This window comes from Suillus plorans (genome assembly GCF_016647745.1).
Source record: "Suillus plorans strain S12 chromosome Unknown HD556scaffold_27, whole genome shotgun sequence".
Classification (NCBI taxonomy): Eukaryota; Fungi; Basidiomycota; class Agaricomycetes; order Boletales; family Suillaceae; genus Suillus; species Suillus plorans.
In genome coordinates this window covers 217,059-236,545 of record NW_024537411.1, presented here as the reverse complement: position 1 = coordinate 236,545, position 19,487 = coordinate 217,059, and the positions used below count along the sequence as shown (strand labels likewise).

Sequence of the window (19,487 nt, the reverse complement as noted above, 5' to 3'; positions counted from 1 at the left end):
AGGGCGGGATATAGTAAACGATAAGGGTGGTACAAAAGCAGACCGTTACAGGTTTGGTTCGCTCGAGATGAGTCTAGACCTTATGTACTCAATGTTCCTGACACTTGTGCCTCGGTACGTTTCCCCCACGTAAAGACACTGACCGGCCGCTCACCCTGAAGTCTGAACCGTTCAGGGTCACCATCGAGTATGTACTGTAGAGACGAGTCACGGGCGAACATCCCAAAATTGCCTTGCACTACGTGACTTGTGTAGATGTAGTAGATTCTCATCTGCCGTTGTGCGCAAATTTCCAATTGTAAATGCATCCTCCACGATCCTCACCATTTCATGAGTCATGAGTGGCGGAGTTCTCGTTCTCCTTGCGATGAATCAAGCAGCAAATATCAAACTAAACTTCTATTGAGATTGCATACAACAAGACTGCATTGCTTTCCGAACCTCTTGAATAAGACCTTACGCACCATCCTTGACGGCGAGCCAAGCAGGCCTGTTAGAGATGTCCTTCCACCACCTGCGCATCAAACGATTAAATAATACCCACGACAGCTGGCATCATAGCTCTCACCTAGCAAGGTTAGGCCTGCTGTCAAACACCTCGGCAAAGCCATTTGTGTAAAACACAGTGCCATACGGCAGATGGAACAAATCAGCAAGCGTGAGAAACTAAATAGCCAACAGATACTGTCAGTTCATAGCCAGAGAAAACGTCAAGAAATAAATCAGACGCACATCACCAGCAATGTACTTTTGTTTGCTGAGGATCACCTCATACACATCCAACTTCTCCTGGAGTGTCTTCAACAGCTCGCTAACACGTTCCTCATTTGGTTGCAGACCAAAGCGCCTTGAGAAATCGTCTGAGCTACGTCGAAATCAAAAAGAGAATAACTCACGGCTTGAACACTTTTTCGAACACAATTGGCTGTACGAAGTTGGTGAAGTTGAACACCTCGACCGAAGCGGCTTGTTCAAACAGAGCCTGAGCCTTAGGGTCGCTGGGAATCAAAGGGGTGCCCTGGTTGGGGTATTTCTTGATGAGGTATCTTGCGATCGCGCGAGACTCGTATAGAATAAAACCGTCGTCATCCTTTGAGGGCGTCGATCAGCGAATGACATCCTGAGACCTGGTCACAACTCGACTCACGATGTATGGCACCTCTCCGAATGGCTGGATCGCTGTGAAGGACGCGGCCTTGTGTTCACTTTTGGCCATGTTGACCTGGATCAACTCATATGGGATATTCTTTTCCTTCAAGATGAGGGCGACGAGGCGCGTGCATGTGGAAACAGTGGGAGCGCCGTATAACTTGACCATCTTGTGAGATTACTGGGAATGAGGATGATATGCGAGTTGATGAGGGGGTTCTATGAGCGTATGAATTATTTATACCTATGGCTCCTGCATAACTCTGCATGAATATTTGGCTGGATTATGAATCGATGACGCCAAAAATATTGCGTATGCTGAGTAAAGTACTCATGTTTGCCGCACTCGAAAAGGCGATTATACTAGTACTTAAATGGAGGTCTCGGAGAGCGTAAAAGTACTAGCTACTTACCACAGTGGCACAATCTTGATCTGGGTTCAGTGGGCTATGCGGGGCTTCGAAAGTAGGTTAAAATTCCCTGGTGAGGAAATAGAAGAGTAATCCAGATTCTGGACTTGGATGTTGCCAATGCGAGTCCTCCGAGCTGGTTATTGGACGACACTTGTATGAGTCATGCTTGGTATCGCGAGCCATAGCCTTGGTGGTTTCCGCTTAATCCCAGAAAGGGTGCTTTGCTTGCCGTGCCAACGACAGACGATTACTAGTACTGCCATCAATATGTTGGTGAGCATTAATGTGGCATGCGCAGTACTTACTATAGTGTGAGTTACGTCGAAAGTGTAATTGCCCAGAAAGGGACTTTCTGGAGCCGCTGCCCAATGATTCAGCAAGTCCGGCAAAGTCTAAATTTAAACACCGCTTGATGACAAAACAACCTTGCCTGCAGCCTGCTGCCATCGGAATCGGAATATTACCGTACTGTATTCATGCATCACCTCAAGTCTACCTTATGATCATGCAATCCGCTGTCCTTCCGGCTCATCTTTCCATCTGCCTCCTTCTTGTGTTTCCCACCCTCCCCACTCCTCTTCCACCATGTGGTTGATATTGACGTGGTGGTGGCTGATATAGTTCACGCAAAGAAACCATACGATGACCCCAGAGTGTCCCCTCGGATTCCCAGCTATTTCGCTTTCTCGTAAGTTCACAATACTTGCAAGGGCAACAATGAGATTCAGACAAAAGCTGTATTCTTACGTCTGACCTCTAGTACCAGTTTAGCTACGGTATCCCGAATTTCCATTGACATCACTTTCAATGCTTCAAATTCTAGCTTTATGACCGTAACATCCCCTCCAATGTGGTTCACCTTGCTACTCATGTCCTGCATGAGAGTACAAGTACGACTGCTATTGTCCTCATCATGGGCCAACTTGTAGGTGGCATCCAATGTGGCTCCCGCGCTAACACTTTTCTGTCATGTCAGAGACATCGGATTTCCGGCTCGAGATGTCTAGACCTTACTCAATGTTCCTCGGTACGTTCCCCCCACGTAAAGACACTGACCGGCCGCTCACCCTGAAGTCTGAACCGTTCAGGGTCACCATTGAGTATGTACTATAGAGACGAGTCACGGGCGAGCATCGCTTTGCACTATATCACTTGTGTAGATGTAGTAGATTCTCATCTGACATCGTGCGCAAATTTCCAATTGTAAATACATCCTCCACGATCCTCACCATTCCATGAGTCATGAACTGCCGAGTTTCTCGTTCTCCTTGCGATAAATCAAGCGACAAATATCAAACTGAACTTCTATTGGTACTGTATACAACGAGACTGCACTGCTTTCCGAACGTTTCCTGACCTCTTGAATAAGACCTTACGCACCATCCTTGACGGCGAGCCAAGCAGGCCTGTTGGAGATGTCCTTCCACCACCTGCGCATCAAACGATTAAATAATACCCACGACAGCTGGCATCATAGCTCTCACCTAGCAAGGTTAGGCCTGCTGTCAAACACCTCGGCAAAGCCATTTGTGTAAAACGCAGTGCCATATGGCAGATGGGTCAAATCAGCAAGCGTGAGAAACTAAATAGACTGTCAGTTCATAGCCAGAGAAGACGTCGAGGAATAAATCAGACATACATCACCAGCAAGGTACTTTTGTTTGCTGAGGATCACCTCATACACATCCAACTTCTCCTGGAGGGTCTTCAATAGCTCGCCAACACGTGCCTCATTTGTTTGCAGACCAAAGCGCCTTGAGAAATTGTCTGAGCTACGTTGGAACAAAGAAGAGAACCACTCACGGCTTGAACACTTTTTCGAACACAATTGGCTGTACGAAGTTGGTGAAGTTGAACACCTCGACCGAAGCTGCTTGTTCAAACAGTGCCTGAGCCTTGGGGTCGCTGGGAATCAAAGGGGTGCCCTGGTTGGGGTATTTCTTGATGAGGTATCTTGCGATCGCGCGAGACTCGTATAGAATAAAACCGTCGTCATCCTTTGAGGGCGTCAATCAGCGAACAACATCCTGAGACCTGGTCACGACTCGACTCACGATGTATGGGACCTGTCCGAATGGCTGGATCGCCGTGAAAGACGCGGCCTTTTGTTCACCTTTGGCCAAGTTGATCTGGATCAACTCATATGGGATATTCTTTTCCTTGCAGATGAGGGCGACGAGGCGCGTGCATGTGGAAGTGGGAGAACCGTATAACTTGACCATCTTGTGAGATTACTGAGAATGAGGATGATATGCGAGTTGATGATGGAGTTCCATGAGGGCATGAATTATTTATACCCATGGCTCCTGTAGGGCTCTGCATGAATATTTAGGTGGATGATGAATCGATGACGATAAAATATCGCGCATGCTGAGTAAAGTGCTGATATTTGCCTTCGCACTCGGCAAGGCGATTATACTAGTACTTAAATGGAGGTCTCGGAGAGCGTAAAAGGACTAGCTGCTTACCATAGCGGCACCATCTTGATTTGAGTAACTACGTGTCAGTGGGCGATGAAGGTTACAATTATCTGGTGAGGAAATAGAAGAGCACTCCAAATTCTGGACTTGGATGCTGCCAGTGCGAGTCATCCGAGCTCGCGAGCTGGTTATTGGGCGACACTTGTATGATTCCTGCTTGGTATCGCGAGCCGTAGCCTTGGTGGTTTCCGCTTAATCCCAGAAAGGGTGCTTTGCTTTGCCGTGCCAACGCACAGACGATGATTACTAGTACTGCCATCAATATATTGGTGAGCAATATGGCATGCGCAGTACTTACTACATCAGCAAAAGACCTTGAAATTTCGCTTGTCAAAAGGAAGTTTGATGCTTACGGTGAGCTTACGGCGCTGGTGATGGAGCAACGCGATTGGTGGAACAAACTTTTCCGTAGTACACTGTAAATACTCGATATTGATAGTGTTATAATTTTTAAACGGGTGTATGTATTGCATTATATGATATTATATTGAGATTGAGTTGAAATACTAGTCTAGGGTTCGGGAATTGCATTTGCAAACACCGAGTAGGGTCATTTGTAATAATCATTGGGCCATTCAGAAAGTTCAGAATGACAGCAATCGATTGGCATGCATTGCATCTGCGCTACTACTACTATTAACGATCAATACTACGCGAACTCTGTACTAAATGTATGATAACTTTCTTTATCTGCAAAGTTATTCAGAAAAAACCGGTCATAGGACTCCAAACACGTCGTCGCAGAAATGTCCTTGTTGACCTTCTCACCGTATTCTGGTATCAATTCAACAGCATGTGTTACATCTGTCAATAACACCACACCACCATGCCTATAGCGTTTGCCATGTTGGTCCACCACATATGACCGCTCTACTGTCCACATCGCGAGTTCAGGACGATCATTGGGATTGGCGACGAAGTCGAAATATTGTATGTAGAGGAGCGGACTGGAAAGGTATGTTGGAAGAACCAGGTTGGAAGCACGTGGAACCTTGGGCTGAAAAATAAGTCGAACTTGGGCGACGCGACTTGCTGAATATCACCTCGTTAGTGTTAGAATATGACAGCAAAAAATATACGTACTAATTTGGCCATCATCACCCGTAACATCGACAAGGACGGTATCACAGTTCCCGAGGGGAAATATGTCACTGGGCGGGTATGATTGGATCACTCTGCTTGGCATGATCACTCGAGGCTGGAAGGCAGAGTGAAGTTGCAATCGAAATTTGTTCCACGCGTAAAAGTGTCCATGTTTGTGGTCCCAGCAAGTATTCTCGCCACTGGAGAGGGAAGAACGCTGGATGAACTGGGAGACTGCGTGATCAAAATCAACGAGTGCGTATTTGGTGAGAATATCGATGGGCGACAGGGACTTGAGATCTGGTGTTGAAGTTAAATGGAAGGCAGTGAGAGTGTCTCCAGAAAGAATGCCCTTGTGAAAATGATTACGGACTCGTCGAGGTCCATGGACAGAATATGCTTCATCGGGGAGTATACGAGAAACCCAGGAGAGTGCTGGGTTGACGGTCGTCACTTCCTCATCTTCAAGGCTTATGGCGTTGACGAGCGATGCGCCATGGGAAGTGATCAGCGCGTACAGGTTGAACAATTCCATTGACTCCTGGCGATTGAGAATCCGTACGCACTGCTCCGTGAAATCATTCACTCGTCGACTTGTTCGGGCAAAGAGATCCTTGCAGTGAGTGATGAGCAAGCGCTCTGTCATATCGGCTGAAAACTGCATCAAGGTACCCAGTCTCTCAATCGTGCCTCTGAAGCTTTGGAGTAACTCGAGCTTGGGGATGAAAAAGTCTTCTTTGGCGCCCTTCTTCCCCCTCCTCGCCTTGGCCTCGATGATAGCATCCTTGAATGCATGAAAATCGGAGAGTGCCTGCACCATCGACTGTAAGGATTCGGGAGAATGGACTGGATTTTGAGCATAATAGATGAAATCTATGAGAGCACGGATTGCACGAACGAATCTAGGTGGAGCAGCGCCTGCAATTGAAGCAACAATGGTGCATTGAATATCACGATGCTCACGCCCAGTCATTTGGTTGACGTGCGTGATGCCTTTAGTAAAGTGGTGCGTCCCTACCCGTTTGTGCTGAATAATGAAGCGGGTGTCGAGCTCGGTTTTTCCTACTATCTCCTTGATCCATTTGAGTGGATGATCTGCAAAAAACTTATGGAGGGTATGTAAAACTTCGCCAGCGAGAAAGACGGATGGACACGAAAACGACCAATCAAGCCAATATGGCATGTGGACCCCAGACAGATGGGCAGCTTTTGCTGCCTTCTGAAATTTGTCGAGATCCCAAGGATCAATCTCTTTGGCGATCCCGTGTATAAGTTGTAGTGTGTGCTTCCCAGTACGAGGAGGATAGAGAATTCCATCACCAAAATTGTCTTGTGTCGCCATAGTGACAGGAGAGACATTCTTGCTGACTGCAGCGATCATGGAGGCCTCGGGAAGGTCGCATACATGGGCGATAAGTGGTGTAAAGACATATCGAATATGTCGGGAAGGATCAGGCATAAAACAGCCATCACTCGCTGCAACCTTCAGGTTGGCGCAGACGAGATCAACGCACTTATGCCATAGCCGCGCCTGAAGAATGGTCTGATAGTCGGGATGCACGCGAAACTTACTAACAGGCATGTAGGCGATACAGCGCCAAGCTCGTAGGGTGGCCTTGGAGCGAACCTCCGAATCGATGTTACCGATGGTGATGAAAAGTGGGTGCATCTCGAGCCCTCCAGTAATCCGCGTGACAGGAGTCTTATCGGATCCCAAGATGATAGGTACTTGCGTAGCACCTACTGGCAGATAGTCCTAGGTATATAGAATTAACTTCAAGTAGTAGACTAAAAGAGCCAAACTAACCTGGATTTTCCATGCCATATCGGCACTCATATAATCTCCATACTCGCGTTGACTTCCTGTATTGACTACGTGTGGCTGGAAGGTAATGTGATTGGCGAAAACCGGATCGCTGAAAAGTTGTTTGACAACCTCTAGAGCATCGCGCCAAATAAGTTGCACGGGATAAGTCGTCTTGTAGCCCGTAAACTCTAGGTTCGAAACTTTCCATGGCACGAAAGAGGGCAGTGCATCGGTCCAATCTAGAAGTTGCTCCTTGGAGGTGAAGGATGGTTTTGGGGCGAGTGTGAAACTGGAAACAACGGAGTCAGGCCTGTCGAGCAGCACTCAAAGTTTCTCCTACCCATTTTAACTTTAAAAACTTGTCAATCTGAGCTTGAGTTAAGTTTTCAACCAAGAACTTCGCCAACTCCCATTCTCCTTCATCATGGAAAGGGTAATACATATTTATTTCTCGCCGATAATTATACTGATCGTCTTGCAGCCTGTCAAACAGGTTCTTGCCAACACCAAAGACATATCCTGAGTGCGGATGACAATAACCAGTAGTGGTAGAAGGTTTTGATGATTGGGAACCTCGCAACCCAGGGGGAACAGGGAATTGATGCGGACGTTCCTCGTGTGGCCAACAGGTAGACTGAGAATTCAAGTGCAGGGTAATGGCCTCGATTGTAGGAAACTCTCTACTGCAGTTGGGACAAAACCTGGTACAGGTATGTCCATTGATCAGCACCATTGAGTGACAATGATATACGCACATTTGCTGCCCCTTGCTGAGTGCTATGCGTTACGCAGTGCGCAAATCGATTCAGTCTTTTAGACTCCGCCGGCTGATGTCAACCTTGTGATAATCCAACGGGTCGCTCTCATATACCCAGTTAGCCTTCCGCAGGTTCTCCCAAGTCCACCCTTTGTACATGATGATTCATACAGTCTCTTCTCCACATGTCAGTTCCTCCCCCGTATCTCGAGGCAGTAGTTGCCCTCCTCCATCAAGCAGTCCCCCACCTTCACCTCTATCAGGCGGACGTGCTACCACTCCTGGATCATCTCTTTTTGATTCCAGTCTCAAGTCAGAAAGCTCTCCCAATACGAGGCATTCTGACATATGTGCTTCACTAAGAAGCATATCTTCACTGGCAAAGACACCTCAGATTGCAGCTGCCAAATTGGAGACGGACAGCCTATTCTATAATCCGTCTACACCTCCAAACCCTGCGCGCGCTTCTCGACATGGCTTTATCCGCGAGAGAATGAGCAACAAGTTCATTCCGTACCCCCCCTCTCCGGCTCCAATTGAGGTCCGTTATGCAGCTCGTGTCTCCGGGCGAGAATGCAAACCATACGTATCCTCTGACTCACTTCTCGAGGTATCGTGTATTTCTTTTATTTAATTGTAGAGACTAAATTATTGAAAGCATGCCGGAACATTGGAAAATGGCCTCACACAAATGCGTCCTGCAACCTTGTACAAAAGGTATCAAGCAAAGCTTGCTGCTCGTGAGACTGCACGCCAGCGCATGTTGGTGACCGCATGGGAAATCGAGGAAACTGAGCGCTTCCTTGAATTCCTCGATGCTCTGCATGTCGACAACGAAGAACGGCTCGGATTCGCTCAAGAAGACTTAAACATCTTTAGGAAGCTATTTTCTGAGCGTGACCGTTCTGATGTCAATGACGACAGAGATTATCTTCAAGCTGTGTATGAGGATGAAATGGAGATTCTTCGCGTTGTCTCGCTACAAGCTGAGCAGTTCTCAAAGATCTTAGGTGCACGTGTCAAGAAGGATTTCTTGCAACCTGGAGCCAGAGGATTGGGATCCCCATCGCCTGAGCCTGGGGTTTCGGTTAGAGATAATCTGGTATCCGCAGATCTGGAAGATAGCTCACAGGTTTCGGTCAATTCGGCAGCACAGTCCGCACACCCTTCCCGTACGCCGTTATTTGTATGAGCCCTGCGCTTCTAATTTAGGTATGCTATACACGTGTCCGGTCATTATGCGCTCCACTGATCAATCGATAAGAACGCATTGTAACGTGCATGCTACAGTTTAGCAAATCCATCATGGCCCCTTTCTCATTTGTATTCATTTTTCACATCTGCAGCTGTTCTTTTTACATCGTGCCCCTTCATTTTAACCCTTATCCTGTTTGCAGCCCCATGTCACAAGACGTGTAGTTTATTTGGGTGTTGTTTGTGTACAGTCGCTTCTTGTAGAATTCAAATTGGACTGCTCTCTGCGCCCATGCATCCTCAACTCCCTCTACTTTATGGCCAGCAAATGTGCACCGCCCCGCAAAGGTAAGGCTCACTTTGCGAAACCTGCGCGTGGATCAGGCCTCAACCCTTCTCATGCTCCCGCGGACAGTCAATTGAATCTCGTTGATGAGCAGCCGCGCGAACCAATGTCTTATTTTAACCCTCACGCCTCAAATCAGCCGCTGCCGTTCAATCCTCACACTACCCACCATCCTCACCATCCACAGGACTCCGCGCACCACCAACACGAGTCCGCTCCCCACCAGCGCGAGCCCGCTTACCATCAGCATGAAGATTTCGCCCACCATCAGCATGAAGATCTCCCCCATCATCAGCATCAGGATTTTGCCCACCATCAGCATCAGCCCACTCCCCACCAGCGCGAGCCCGCTTACCATCAGCATGAAGATCTCGCGCACCATCCGCATCAGGACTTCGCGCCTCCTCAGCATGAAGATCTCGCATACCATCCGCATCAGAACTTCGCGCCTCCTCAGCAGGACTTCGCGCCTCCTCAGCAGGACTTCGCGCATCCTCAGCAGGACTTTGCGCCTCCTCAGCAGGACTTTGCGTATCCTCAGCAGGACTTTGCGTATCCTCAGCAGGACTTTGCATCTGGCGCTGGATCCTCGACCGGATATGTTGCTCCGTCATTAGGTAAGTCTGCCTGCGCTAATAATCTACGTCTAGCACTTAACCTTCCACCATAGCGCCCAGTTGGGTCAGCGATGATGAGGAATTCCAGACCCTTTCGGTCCCGCCACCGGATCTCGAACACTTACGGCCAATGTCGACGGGAGAGATCCCCAACTCCCATGTGATACATGTGAGTTATCGTTAGTTTCTGCATCATCGAAAATTGACCTGATATTACCAGACCACAGGGCCCGCAAGGACATCGAAAGCACGTCGTCGTGCAACTCGACGCCTGCCCCCCACACCATGTCTTCTCATTCCTGCTGTGACGCCCCCAACAATGACGGGGACAGTGGCACCTACGGAATCCATCGAAGGTTCCACCATTAATATTAGTCCCGAGACACGCAAACAAGCGATCTCGCTCTCAAAAGAGCGCATATTATCCATCGTATTTTCCGAGGATGCATTGGCATATCTGGTATCTGACAAAAAACGCATCATCAGAAATGTTATTTCTGAAGTAAGACTTGGAATACCAGCGCTTCTCGGTATGAATCAACATGCGCACACTAACTTATACTAATTATTTGATCCTACTAGTTGCGACTTGATGGACGGCTAACGAAAAGGACGTCGCAAATATTTGGTGCGCAGTGACGAAGTTTCGCACTTCGTTTGCAACGATCATCCGACATGCTGTCGTGATGGGATATTCCCTTTTCCCACCACCGGGCTGTGTTATCCCCCCAGATACTTTTCGTGTCGATCGAATACGCCGCCTCGTCGTAGATAACGCCTTAGCGTTCATGCATCAATACACGTTCACTGCAGTAAGTTTTTATTGATTTTCGAGAACACTTTTTTATTATATTTCGACAGGACGGTGCGCTTGTCATTAACTCGAAATTCACCAATCCATTCGTCCTTCACGTCCTAACGAGACTCATATGGTGTTCGCCCTTCGGGCTACATACATTTCTCGACGAATCCCCACGCCGTCAACTACGTTACGCTATTGGCGCAGCCGGCGCCATTACAGAGTCTGCATTGATGGAGCAGGGCTTGATACAACTGACGAAGGGTAGGATCACCCCCCAGATGACGTTTTCGACATTCACGAATATTGTTCTGAGCCTGGATCGGCTCGATGACAATGAAAAGTCTGTTTTTGACGAGTTTACAGATAGTATTGTCGTTTGCGGGCGCTCGCAACAAACTAACGACGAACTATCTGATTTTGTTTTCGAATAAACGCATGTACTATACCACTAATATATTCACATTCTAGTAGTTAATAGTTGTATCACTCGTGAAAATTTTGATTTTATATATTTGGACCATGTCCTAACGTTTTTACTACAACGGCGGTCTCAGAATGGTATTTTTCTCTCGGTCCAGCGAAAACAACATTTACGAATGCGCGCCCTGCGCTAGACCGAATTCGAATTGTTCAAAACAACGTTCGAACTCGTTTTCGACAACTCGACTCTTTTAGATGTAGTGTAAGTTACGTCGCGGGAAGTGTAATTGCCTAGAAAGGGATTGGCCAAAAGTCTGGAGCGCAATGATTAATATTCAATATTCAATGTCCAATCGTTGTTTGTTTCGAGTAATACATTTTATTTTATTCTATTCGACGTATACCCTAGTTTTATTCTACCGCTGGTTTGACTGCATATCGAATCCTGCATTCACAATGGATCCCAGCAAGGACGACCTGATGTTCGCAGGTAGTACAGTCGAGAGCATCTGATACTTAAATGAATTAGACTCAGCCTCCTGAAAAAACGCCGCTCACAATGGGGACTCAAGTCTACCCGTGGTCAAGAGCATCGAACCTGCAATCGAACGTGTTCGCCAACGATTCCCCAAACAAGGTTCTCGCGACATGAAGTACTGTCCCCGCTGCGATTTTGTTAGCATTTAGCAAACCAGATGCGCCTACAGCTTCTCGTAAGGCGTCACTCTTGTGAGTGGGACAGTTGTCGAGGACAATCACATTGCTGGGGCCGGGGAATGGGTTCATATTGGGGCTTGACTCGTCCAGGAACATGAGCTGCTCAGCTGTATAGTTGGCTGTCGTGTTGTGCAACCAATCAGCTCGGAAACCGTCATCACGTTCGGCCGCTATCCTCTTCAAGCGTTCGTAGGCGAGTCCAAGGTTCCCGAGGTTGCAGTAAAGAGCTGGTGTGGATATTGGTTGATCATGATATATGGCGAGCCATTCGCCGATCTCATTAAGTAGTAGCGACGGGGTTTCAGCTAGCAACCCGCAGATTTCGTTCTTCATAATTTGATCCAGCAAGCGAAGGCGGCCCATGATTTCCCTCCCACCACTCTATACTTCTCGACGACACTGCAGGAACAGCAGCAATGCGCTCGATCTCCCATCCTTCCTCCAAAAGCAGGTACAGAACTCATTCTTGTCGATCAGGACTGATCTTCTGGTAGACCATGGTGAGTCTGAGTGAGAATATTCTTGTGTGATATGACGCGTTTGAAGGCATACATGGAGGTCACAGGTGTATACAACTCGAAAATGATTTAATTGAATTTCTACTATTTTTGAACCGCCACAAACACGTGGCAACCGCGCTGCTGCCTCCGGCCCACAATCCATCGTGTGCTGATGTAGATGAAAAAACGTACGATCACTCTCTTCGCAAAACCACCCATCCTCTCGACACGAACGGTTCTCATCCACTGCGCCTCGCCCCATCGTGCGCCTCACATCAGCCATCGGTCCACCTGACGAGCGTGTACCGCCTTTGCTGAGTTTCGCAGATGTGGAGTTGCTGTATGCCCGATTAGTAGAGCAGGGTAGGGGTAAAGAAGTGGGGTTTCTGAAGTGGGCGTGTAAGGCGTATGAGGGAGCGCTGAGAACTCGTAGGGAAGCTGTGCTTGGAGCACGGGTTCCGGCGGGAGAGGATGTCCGATGAGAGGCGAGTATCTTTCATATTATATTCAAGTAAGATAGTTGCAGTTGTTGCTTTTACACGACGCCATCGCACTGTTCTTCCTTTTCATGATGTTTTCACCAAGACGAGTAGTCATGCAGTTATACAGGGAATGTAAAACATCGATTGGGATATATCTGACGTTCTGTTGGTATTACATACAACGAGAATGCTCTGCTCTGCTTTCCAAAAGTATCCTACAAATTGTTGAACTACGGCTCATGCGCTTATGCACCATCCTTGACGGCAAGCCAAGCAGGCCTGCTAGAGATATCCTTCCACCACCTGTGTATCAAACGATTAAATCACATCCATGACGGCTGGCAGGATAGCTCTTACCTAGAAAGGCTAGGCCTGCTGTCAAACACCTCAGCAAAGCTACCTCCGAGTCCGTAAAACGCAGTGCCATACGGCAGGTGGTACAAATCAGCGAGCGTGACAGACTAGATAGCCAGCGGATACCGTTAGTTCATAGCCAGAGTAGATGTCAAGAGGTAAATCAGACGCACGTCACCAGCAAGGTACTTCTGTTTGCTGAGGATCACCTCATACGCATCCATCTTGCTCTGGAGGCTCGCCAACAGCTCGGTGACACGTGCCTCGTCTGGTTGCAGACCACGGCGCCTTGAGAGATCGTCTCAGCTATGTCGGATCAAGAAAGAGAACTACTCACGGCTTGAACACCTTTTCGCCGACGATGGGCGCGACGATAACGCTGAAGTTGAAGGTCTCGATCGAAGCTGCTTGTTCGAACAGAGCCTCTGCCTTGGGATCGCTAGGAGTCAAGGAGGTGCCTTGGTTGGGGTATTTCTTGCTAAGGTATCTCGCGATTGCGCGCGACTCGTATAGAATGAAGCCGTCGTCATCCTTTGAAGGCGCAAATTAGCGGATGGGATAGATCTGGTCACGATTTGGCTCACGATGTATGGAACCTGTCCGAATGGCTGGATCGCAGTGTGCGATGCGGCCTTCTGTTCGCCTTTGGCCAAGTTGACCGAGGTCAACTCGTATGGGACGTTCTTTTCCTTGCAGATGAGGGCGACGAGGCGGGTGCATGTGGAACCGGAGAAACCGTACAACTTGACCATTGTGTGAGATTAGATGTGGGGGTGATGATGGTGGTATGTGATATCGATATCGATGAACGCATGAATATTTATACCTATGGTCTAGAGATTACGATAAGATCACACGGTGCTAGCGCTGGCGCTGATCTTGTAAGCCAATTCAGGAAAGGGTTGATCATTTGCCTTTACAAAGTTCATCAAAGCTAATGGGAAGGAGCTAGCTGAATGTTGATCAGGCCTATGCCCGAGTAACTGCGTATGGGTACGGTGCTACACAAAGCAGCAGGGGACATTCAGGATAGCGATCTTGGATGTAGAAGTTATTCGTTGTTGTGGGGATGCGCTTCTACGTAGGACCTAGAAGTTTCAAGTCACTAATTACCAATCTAGTCAGCGACAGATTTCAGGCCGAGTCAGCATCCTTGTGGTCATGTGATCATGAACCGAATGTTCCCGATCAACCAAGATAGATGCTCCAAACTCACTTATCGATCCACGGCCTTCCACGGGAGTATACGTGTGTTCCCTCCCCCACTACACCAACCTATGATACTGTTCTTCGGATTCGGATTCGATACCGCGAGACGTTTATGCAGGGACCTCAATTGTCAGGATAGCTTTGAAACAGGCAGCGCCTCGTCAATGGATGTCATCAATTTTGCGGGAAACAATCGATGATGGATATGATTTGACGACTGAGTACTGAAGCGCTGATGCATCGATGATGCCGCATCTGTAGTCCTAGTGGTACTCGTGAAGACAAATATCACGTGCACTTTTCGTACGGTCCGTGCGGTCCACTTGGTTGGAATGTTAGTTAATTGTCAGTGAACACTACAGAGTCCCTAATGCACTCCTAACTCTTTCCGAGCCTCCTAGTCCTTCGACTAACTCTTAAGCTGTCGTTTATAACGGTGCAACGCGACATTATATCTGCTGCCTAGAATTCAGGGCTAGTGACGTGGAACCAGAACGCAATTAATGTTCAAAGTGTATGTTGTTCCCGCCTGATTTATCATGCTCGACTTCTTTAGCCATTCCTGAGATACATCTTTCAGTTTCAGGGTTGGACCTTCGAAGGCTGCTTGCCGCATTTCGTACCGTAGGCTAGCCTCTCTAACAACATATTCGACAATAGGGCGGCCACGTTGAACATCACTCTCGTCTTCTCGACTCATTTCAGCATGCCAGAAGCATATGCCGTGAACATGACTATTGTGACCATGGTCAGACTCAGACCTATTGTTTATGCGAGTGACATAACACCGATATCTCCCCTAGTTGTGGATAGAAAAGGCATGCATCCTCGCCGAGCAGCCTCCCTTCGAGGCCGTTATGAGAATCTTCGGTGTCCCATTATTATGCGGGGCTTTATTCTCTTATTTTCGCACTGTGAAGTCATCCCTCGTCACATTTCCATCTGTTGTCATTCCACTAAGCGATCTCTTCGATAACCAAGCTGCTTCGCTAGATGGCACCACCGACAACTTCGATGGCTATAACGCCACATATGCAGCAGAGTACCTACCTGAGGGCCCTTGGTTGTATAATGGAATCTCAGTGAGGATCACGATGACGTTTCGTCTATTCACTCAGCGATCTTCAGTATGACCTGCCATCGACTTGGGGACAAAGCCAAGACAATGTCATTGCTGGAGGCCAAGTTGTGAAGCTCTCGAATGCAACTTATGTTCACGAGTTGCACATCGTATATGCAGGGGATAGTTCGGGTAGTAAGTGCAGTCAGCTACTATCCGCATCCTCTAACGCGTTGACTTGAATTCGTAGGCGGATTAAGTGGAACGTTCAGCCTGAACTATGCGGATAATTCAGTCAAGTACTTGCAATGTTAGTTTCCATTGAATCCTGTGCGGACTCTGCCAGCTCATGGATAGCATTCAGTCACTGGGAAAGACTGGTTGAAATGGCCTTATCTCAACGGGGGAGAAATTCAAACGTAAAACGTGCATCGTCTTTGCAAACTCATACCGACCTTTGACCCATAACAGACCATACTATTTCGAAGGTCATTCATCCAGTAAGAATTGGAATTCTAGCCAGATCTTTCAATTATCGCTATCCGTACCGTCTCGTGCGCCGCTTGAAAGTATCACGCTCCCAGAAACGTCTTCTACCTCGAACAGACTCCATATATTCGCACTCTCTATGACACCTTCTTTTGAACCTGCCAGTGGTCTTCTGGTGCCTCAGGTCTCTGTCCGTAGTGCCCAATTCAGCACGAGATGGGAAGACATCAACGGGCAGCGAGCTCAAGCCGTCGCCATCACCCTTGCGAATCTACTCCCAGGGAGTTATGCTACCTCCCCGAACGCATCCATAAACTCGCGGTACGAGATCTCAGTAACAGGCGAGGGAGTCTCTACAGTCACGCCTGGCCTCGTGTATCGCCTGGTCCCCGCAGACCAGGCTCGCGTAGACGTCTTTGTTCTCAACGATGGCGGGACAGGAAATGCAACAGTCACGATCAAAAACGAATTTGGAAATGTCATTGGGACTTCCGTAGGATGGCCCATCGTCCCGCTGCGGACTGAATGGACAGCAGACGCTGATGTACTGGCCACACACGAGACGCCCACTTGGTGGAATCAGGCCAAGTATGGAATCTTGTTAGTACCAGATGATTCCTGAGGATTACAGGGACTCATGTATTCGCAGCATTCACTGGGGCATCTACAGTGTCCCTGCTTGGGTGAGTATGTTTGTGCTGTCGGTGATGCTCCCGTTGGTTGATGCATTCTAGATAGGGCCCGCCTGGTTCATATGCGGAGTGGTATGAGTAAGGAAGTTTTTCGTCATACGTGGGCTATTCTGACACAGGAATAGCTGGAGCCTCCATAATCCTCCGAATTCCAACTCGCCGACATGGGTACATCACCTGGACACCTATGGGAAGGTATTCATGATAAGCTTTCAGTCAGCATTAACGTTCATGCTTGTGCACTGCAGGACATCGTATATGATGACTTTATTTCTAACTTCACAGCGTCTACTTGGAATCCCAGTGCTTGGTTAGATCTGTTCTCCGAGGCTGGCGCGAAGTACTTTGTCATCGTTACTGTGCGAGCTGCTCTCTATTGGTTGTCAGTCAAGTCTAACCGTACTGCATTACAGAAACATCACGACGGTTATGCACTGTTTGATACAAAAAACACCACACACAGAAGCAGTGTATACCTCAACCCATATCGTGACTTTGTCAAAGAGCTCATGGACACCGCCAAATCTGATTATCCCGACATTCATCGCGGAACATACTACTCACTTCCCGAATGGTAAGAGTACTGATGCCACGAGTATAGCTCCTGTTTCTAATCTACTGCAGGTTCAATCCATACTTCTCCAAGTATGGGTTTAGTTCATGGCCAGGAGGCTTGGCGCACAACGCATTCAATGCGTCTGAACTGGAACCTTATACTGGAATACTGAATATTAGCGACTACATCGAGGATTTGCAATACCCCCAGATGGTGTCTTTGGCGCTGGACTATGACACGGAAATCATGGTTAGCTCGTTATCAGACTGACTTCTCAGTACGTGCTGACGGGGGGCTAGTGGTGCGACATTGGAGGTCCCAATAAGACGTTGGATTTTGCTGCACAATTCTTTAACAAGGCGATGCAGAACGGCTATCAGGTTACCATGAATGATCGTAGGTCGTCTTTGCTGCGAACTTTTAGTCATGTCTGATGCAACACCCATTCGAGGTTGTGGTGCGGTCCCGGACTTTGACACACCAGAGTACGCGACGTTCGCTTCCCTGTCCACTCGCCACTGGGAGACAAGCGAAGGGATGGACCCGAATAGCTATGGTTTGAATTCTGCCACCAATGCCAGCGAGTACAAGAACGGAACAACTATCATCCAAACGCTGGTCGATGTCGTGAGCAAGAATGGAAACTAGTGAGGAATAGCATTATCGCCTTGGTACTTTTTTTAATTCAATCCCGCAGTTTGCTCGATGTCGGTCCCACCGCAGAGGGCGACATCATCGCACCGATGGCAGACAACCTCCTCGCTGCTGGCAAATGGCTCAAGTATGCAGGCGACTGCGTCTATGCAACTGTAGGTCACAATAACTCTTTTGGCACTCCTTTTTTAGATGAAACATCAGGATTATTGGTACCAAGCGTCCCAAGATCCGACGGGATCATTTAGGTTCCTCACCACACCGAAAACATTTTGCATCATCGCGTTCAACAAGCCGAGCGATGGGAAAATCACGGTGGATGCGGGTGGCGTGGCGCTTCCGATTCAGAAGGGAGATAGTGTTGTGCTACTGGGACCGTCAACGAATTCGCAGAGCCTTGAGTGGGACGTTGATGGATCGGGTATCTTGACCATCGTGGTGCCTCAGGATCAAGTCGATCAGGTAGATTATGCCTGGGCATTCCAGGTGTCATATTCTGGGTGAACGTAGGACTAATAGTAGTGAGGCTGAGTGAGCACCAATACCACCGCACATGTACAATTAGAAAAGAGTAAGCACAGTACGTACTGTCCAGCATAGGGCTTCGCCCCACCGGACAATCAACAATGACAAAAAAAAGCACCAATTAATATGATGCATATGTGCGCCCTACCGGCACAGATCTATTAAGCGTTCATTTCACAGATTTCACAGTTTTGCAGATAACTTGACACCTTCGACACCACATCTGGTGTCACGGTCGCCACCGGTTTCCGTCTCGGACATCTTGACATTCAATACTCAATGTTTTTCTTCGGCAGTCCTACCTCCATCACGTCCACTGAGGTATGCATTGGTCTACGGTCCACATGCTCTGGATGGTTTATCCGCCAACCTTCGGTTCTGCCTATACTCTCAGCCTCAAGTCCGCTAGAAAGCGCACCCATTCCGATACAAGTGCCAAGCTAACTTTCCAAAAACGTTTTTTTCTAATAGGATATAAGCCACTAGCAGAATCTGTTCATCCCATATAACCTAGCACGAGCCATGCATTTCTCATTCATCCGAGTCATCGCAGTCGTTGCAGCTTTGACAAGAATTATGCCTGTCAGCGCAGATTGGTGTGCGCCCTTAGGCCACGCTTGTGGCCCCACCAGCCCGGAGCGCCTCGATTGCTGCGTCGGTCCCCTTGTGTGTCCGCCTGCTGTGAGTATGAGTCGTTCGCTTTGCATCCGAAATTCAACCCCACGACTCACCTTTGCGCCTTGTACCAGTCCGGAAGTACCATCGTGTACTGCCAGGAGAAGTCCGGATGAGCTTGGCAAACTGAGCATGTCACAATAGTGAGTCTTATCTCTTTCGCGTTGGCAGTGCTTGATCGCACGATATACAGTTCGTCACAGAGTTGATGGATGTGCTCACTTTTATACAATTTTTCCTGACACCTCGACCGGACTCCCGAATAAATTACTGTAGCGTTGATAGAAGACCTCGGGCTCAGGCCACATGTCATTCAACTTGTATACAGTAAAAGTAGAAGAAAATCGGTGTCTTCAGCCGACATTGAAGTAGGTGTACGTGACATTGACGATCATTCGAAAGAAGGGGCTGGTGTCGAGGCATTGGAACAAGAACTAAAGAACAAGCCTCAGCGTCGTGAAGAGAACCACCAGTACTAGTGAGGTACAAATAGCGTGAAACAAGAA

General features: G+C 48.1%; 8 protein-coding genes across 8 annotated transcripts; 3 read left to right on the top strand and 5 right to left on the bottom strand.

Moving 5' to 3' along the window:
- Positions 1 to 456: 456 nt before the first annotated feature.
- HD556DRAFT_1432062 (glutathione S-transferase) lies at positions 457 to 1,318 on the bottom strand (the record flags this gene model as incomplete). Its single annotated transcript, XM_041305085.1, has 5 exons — positions 457 to 514; positions 569 to 666; positions 733 to 847; positions 897 to 1,090; positions 1,148 to 1,318. The coding sequence occupies 5 exons, from the start codon at positions 1,316 to 1,318 to the stop codon at positions 457 to 459; spliced, it is 636 nt and encodes a 211-aa protein (XP_041160391.1).
- A 1,616-nt stretch (positions 1,319 to 2,934) lies between these two features.
- HD556DRAFT_1443114 (glutathione S-transferase) lies at positions 2,935 to 3,784 on the bottom strand (the record flags this gene model as incomplete). The annotated part of the gene is made up of 5 exons (XM_041306559.1): positions 2,935 to 2,992; positions 3,047 to 3,144; positions 3,202 to 3,316; positions 3,366 to 3,559; positions 3,617 to 3,784. 5 exons carry the CDS (start codon positions 3,782 to 3,784, stop codon positions 2,935 to 2,937), a joined length of 633 nt encoding a protein of 210 aa, XP_041160390.1.
- Positions 3,785 to 4,691: 907 nt separating this feature from the next.
- Positions 4,692 to 7,665, bottom strand: HD556DRAFT_1236956 (uncharacterized protein; the record flags this gene model as incomplete). Its single annotated transcript, XM_041297863.1, has 4 exons — positions 4,692 to 5,070; positions 5,122 to 6,881; positions 6,999 to 7,221; positions 7,283 to 7,665. 4 exons carry the CDS (start codon positions 7,663 to 7,665, stop codon positions 4,692 to 4,694), a joined length of 2,745 nt encoding a protein of 914 aa, XP_041160389.1.
- Positions 7,666 to 8,380: 715 nt separating this feature from the next.
- Positions 8,381 to 11,079, top strand: HD556DRAFT_1536256 (uncharacterized protein; the record flags this gene model as incomplete). The annotated part of the gene is made up of 7 exons (XM_041309625.1): positions 8,381 to 8,861; positions 9,209 to 9,231; positions 9,417 to 9,846; positions 9,900 to 10,015; positions 10,067 to 10,348; positions 10,458 to 10,658; positions 10,708 to 11,079. 7 exons carry the CDS (start codon positions 8,381 to 8,383, stop codon positions 11,077 to 11,079), a joined length of 1,905 nt encoding a protein of 634 aa, XP_041160388.1.
- A 474-nt stretch (positions 11,080 to 11,553) lies between these two features.
- HD556DRAFT_1371350 (uncharacterized protein) lies at positions 11,554 to 12,356 on the bottom strand. The gene has a single exon (XM_041302946.1). It carries the CDS (start codon positions 12,146 to 12,148, stop codon positions 11,642 to 11,644), a length of 507 nt encoding a protein of 168 aa, XP_041160387.1. The 5' UTR covers positions 12,149 to 12,356; the 3' UTR covers positions 11,554 to 11,641.
- Positions 12,357 to 13,012: 656 nt separating this feature from the next.
- HD556DRAFT_1432060 (glutathione S-transferase) lies at positions 13,013 to 13,873 on the bottom strand (the record flags this gene model as incomplete). Its single annotated transcript, XM_041305084.1, has 5 exons — positions 13,013 to 13,070; positions 13,125 to 13,228; positions 13,295 to 13,409; positions 13,459 to 13,652; positions 13,706 to 13,873. 5 exons carry the CDS (start codon positions 13,871 to 13,873, stop codon positions 13,013 to 13,015), a joined length of 639 nt encoding a protein of 212 aa, XP_041160386.1.
- Positions 13,874 to 15,187: 1,314 nt separating this feature from the next.
- Positions 15,188 to 18,285, top strand: HD556DRAFT_1237040 (glycoside hydrolase family 29 protein; the record flags this gene model as incomplete). The annotated part of the gene is made up of 15 exons (XM_041297868.1): positions 15,188 to 15,412; positions 15,459 to 15,585; positions 15,641 to 15,700; positions 15,755 to 15,809; positions 15,862 to 16,479; positions 16,529 to 16,562; positions 16,618 to 16,649; positions 16,697 to 16,766; positions 16,820 to 16,930; positions 16,985 to 17,145; positions 17,196 to 17,376; positions 17,427 to 17,523; positions 17,579 to 17,774; positions 17,825 to 17,936; positions 17,986 to 18,285. 15 exons carry the CDS (start codon positions 15,188 to 15,190, stop codon positions 18,283 to 18,285), a joined length of 2,379 nt encoding a protein of 792 aa, XP_041160385.1.
- Positions 18,286 to 18,598: 313 nt separating this feature from the next.
- HD556DRAFT_1371319 (uncharacterized protein) lies at positions 18,599 to 19,475 on the top strand. Its single transcript, XM_041302945.1, has 3 exons — positions 18,599 to 18,982; positions 19,038 to 19,107; positions 19,204 to 19,475. Exons 1-3 carry the CDS (start codon positions 18,829 to 18,831, stop codon positions 19,310 to 19,312), a joined length of 333 nt encoding a protein of 110 aa, XP_041160384.1. The 5' UTR covers positions 18,599 to 18,828; the 3' UTR covers positions 19,313 to 19,475.
- The last annotated feature ends 12 nt before the right edge of the window (positions 19,476 to 19,487 follow it).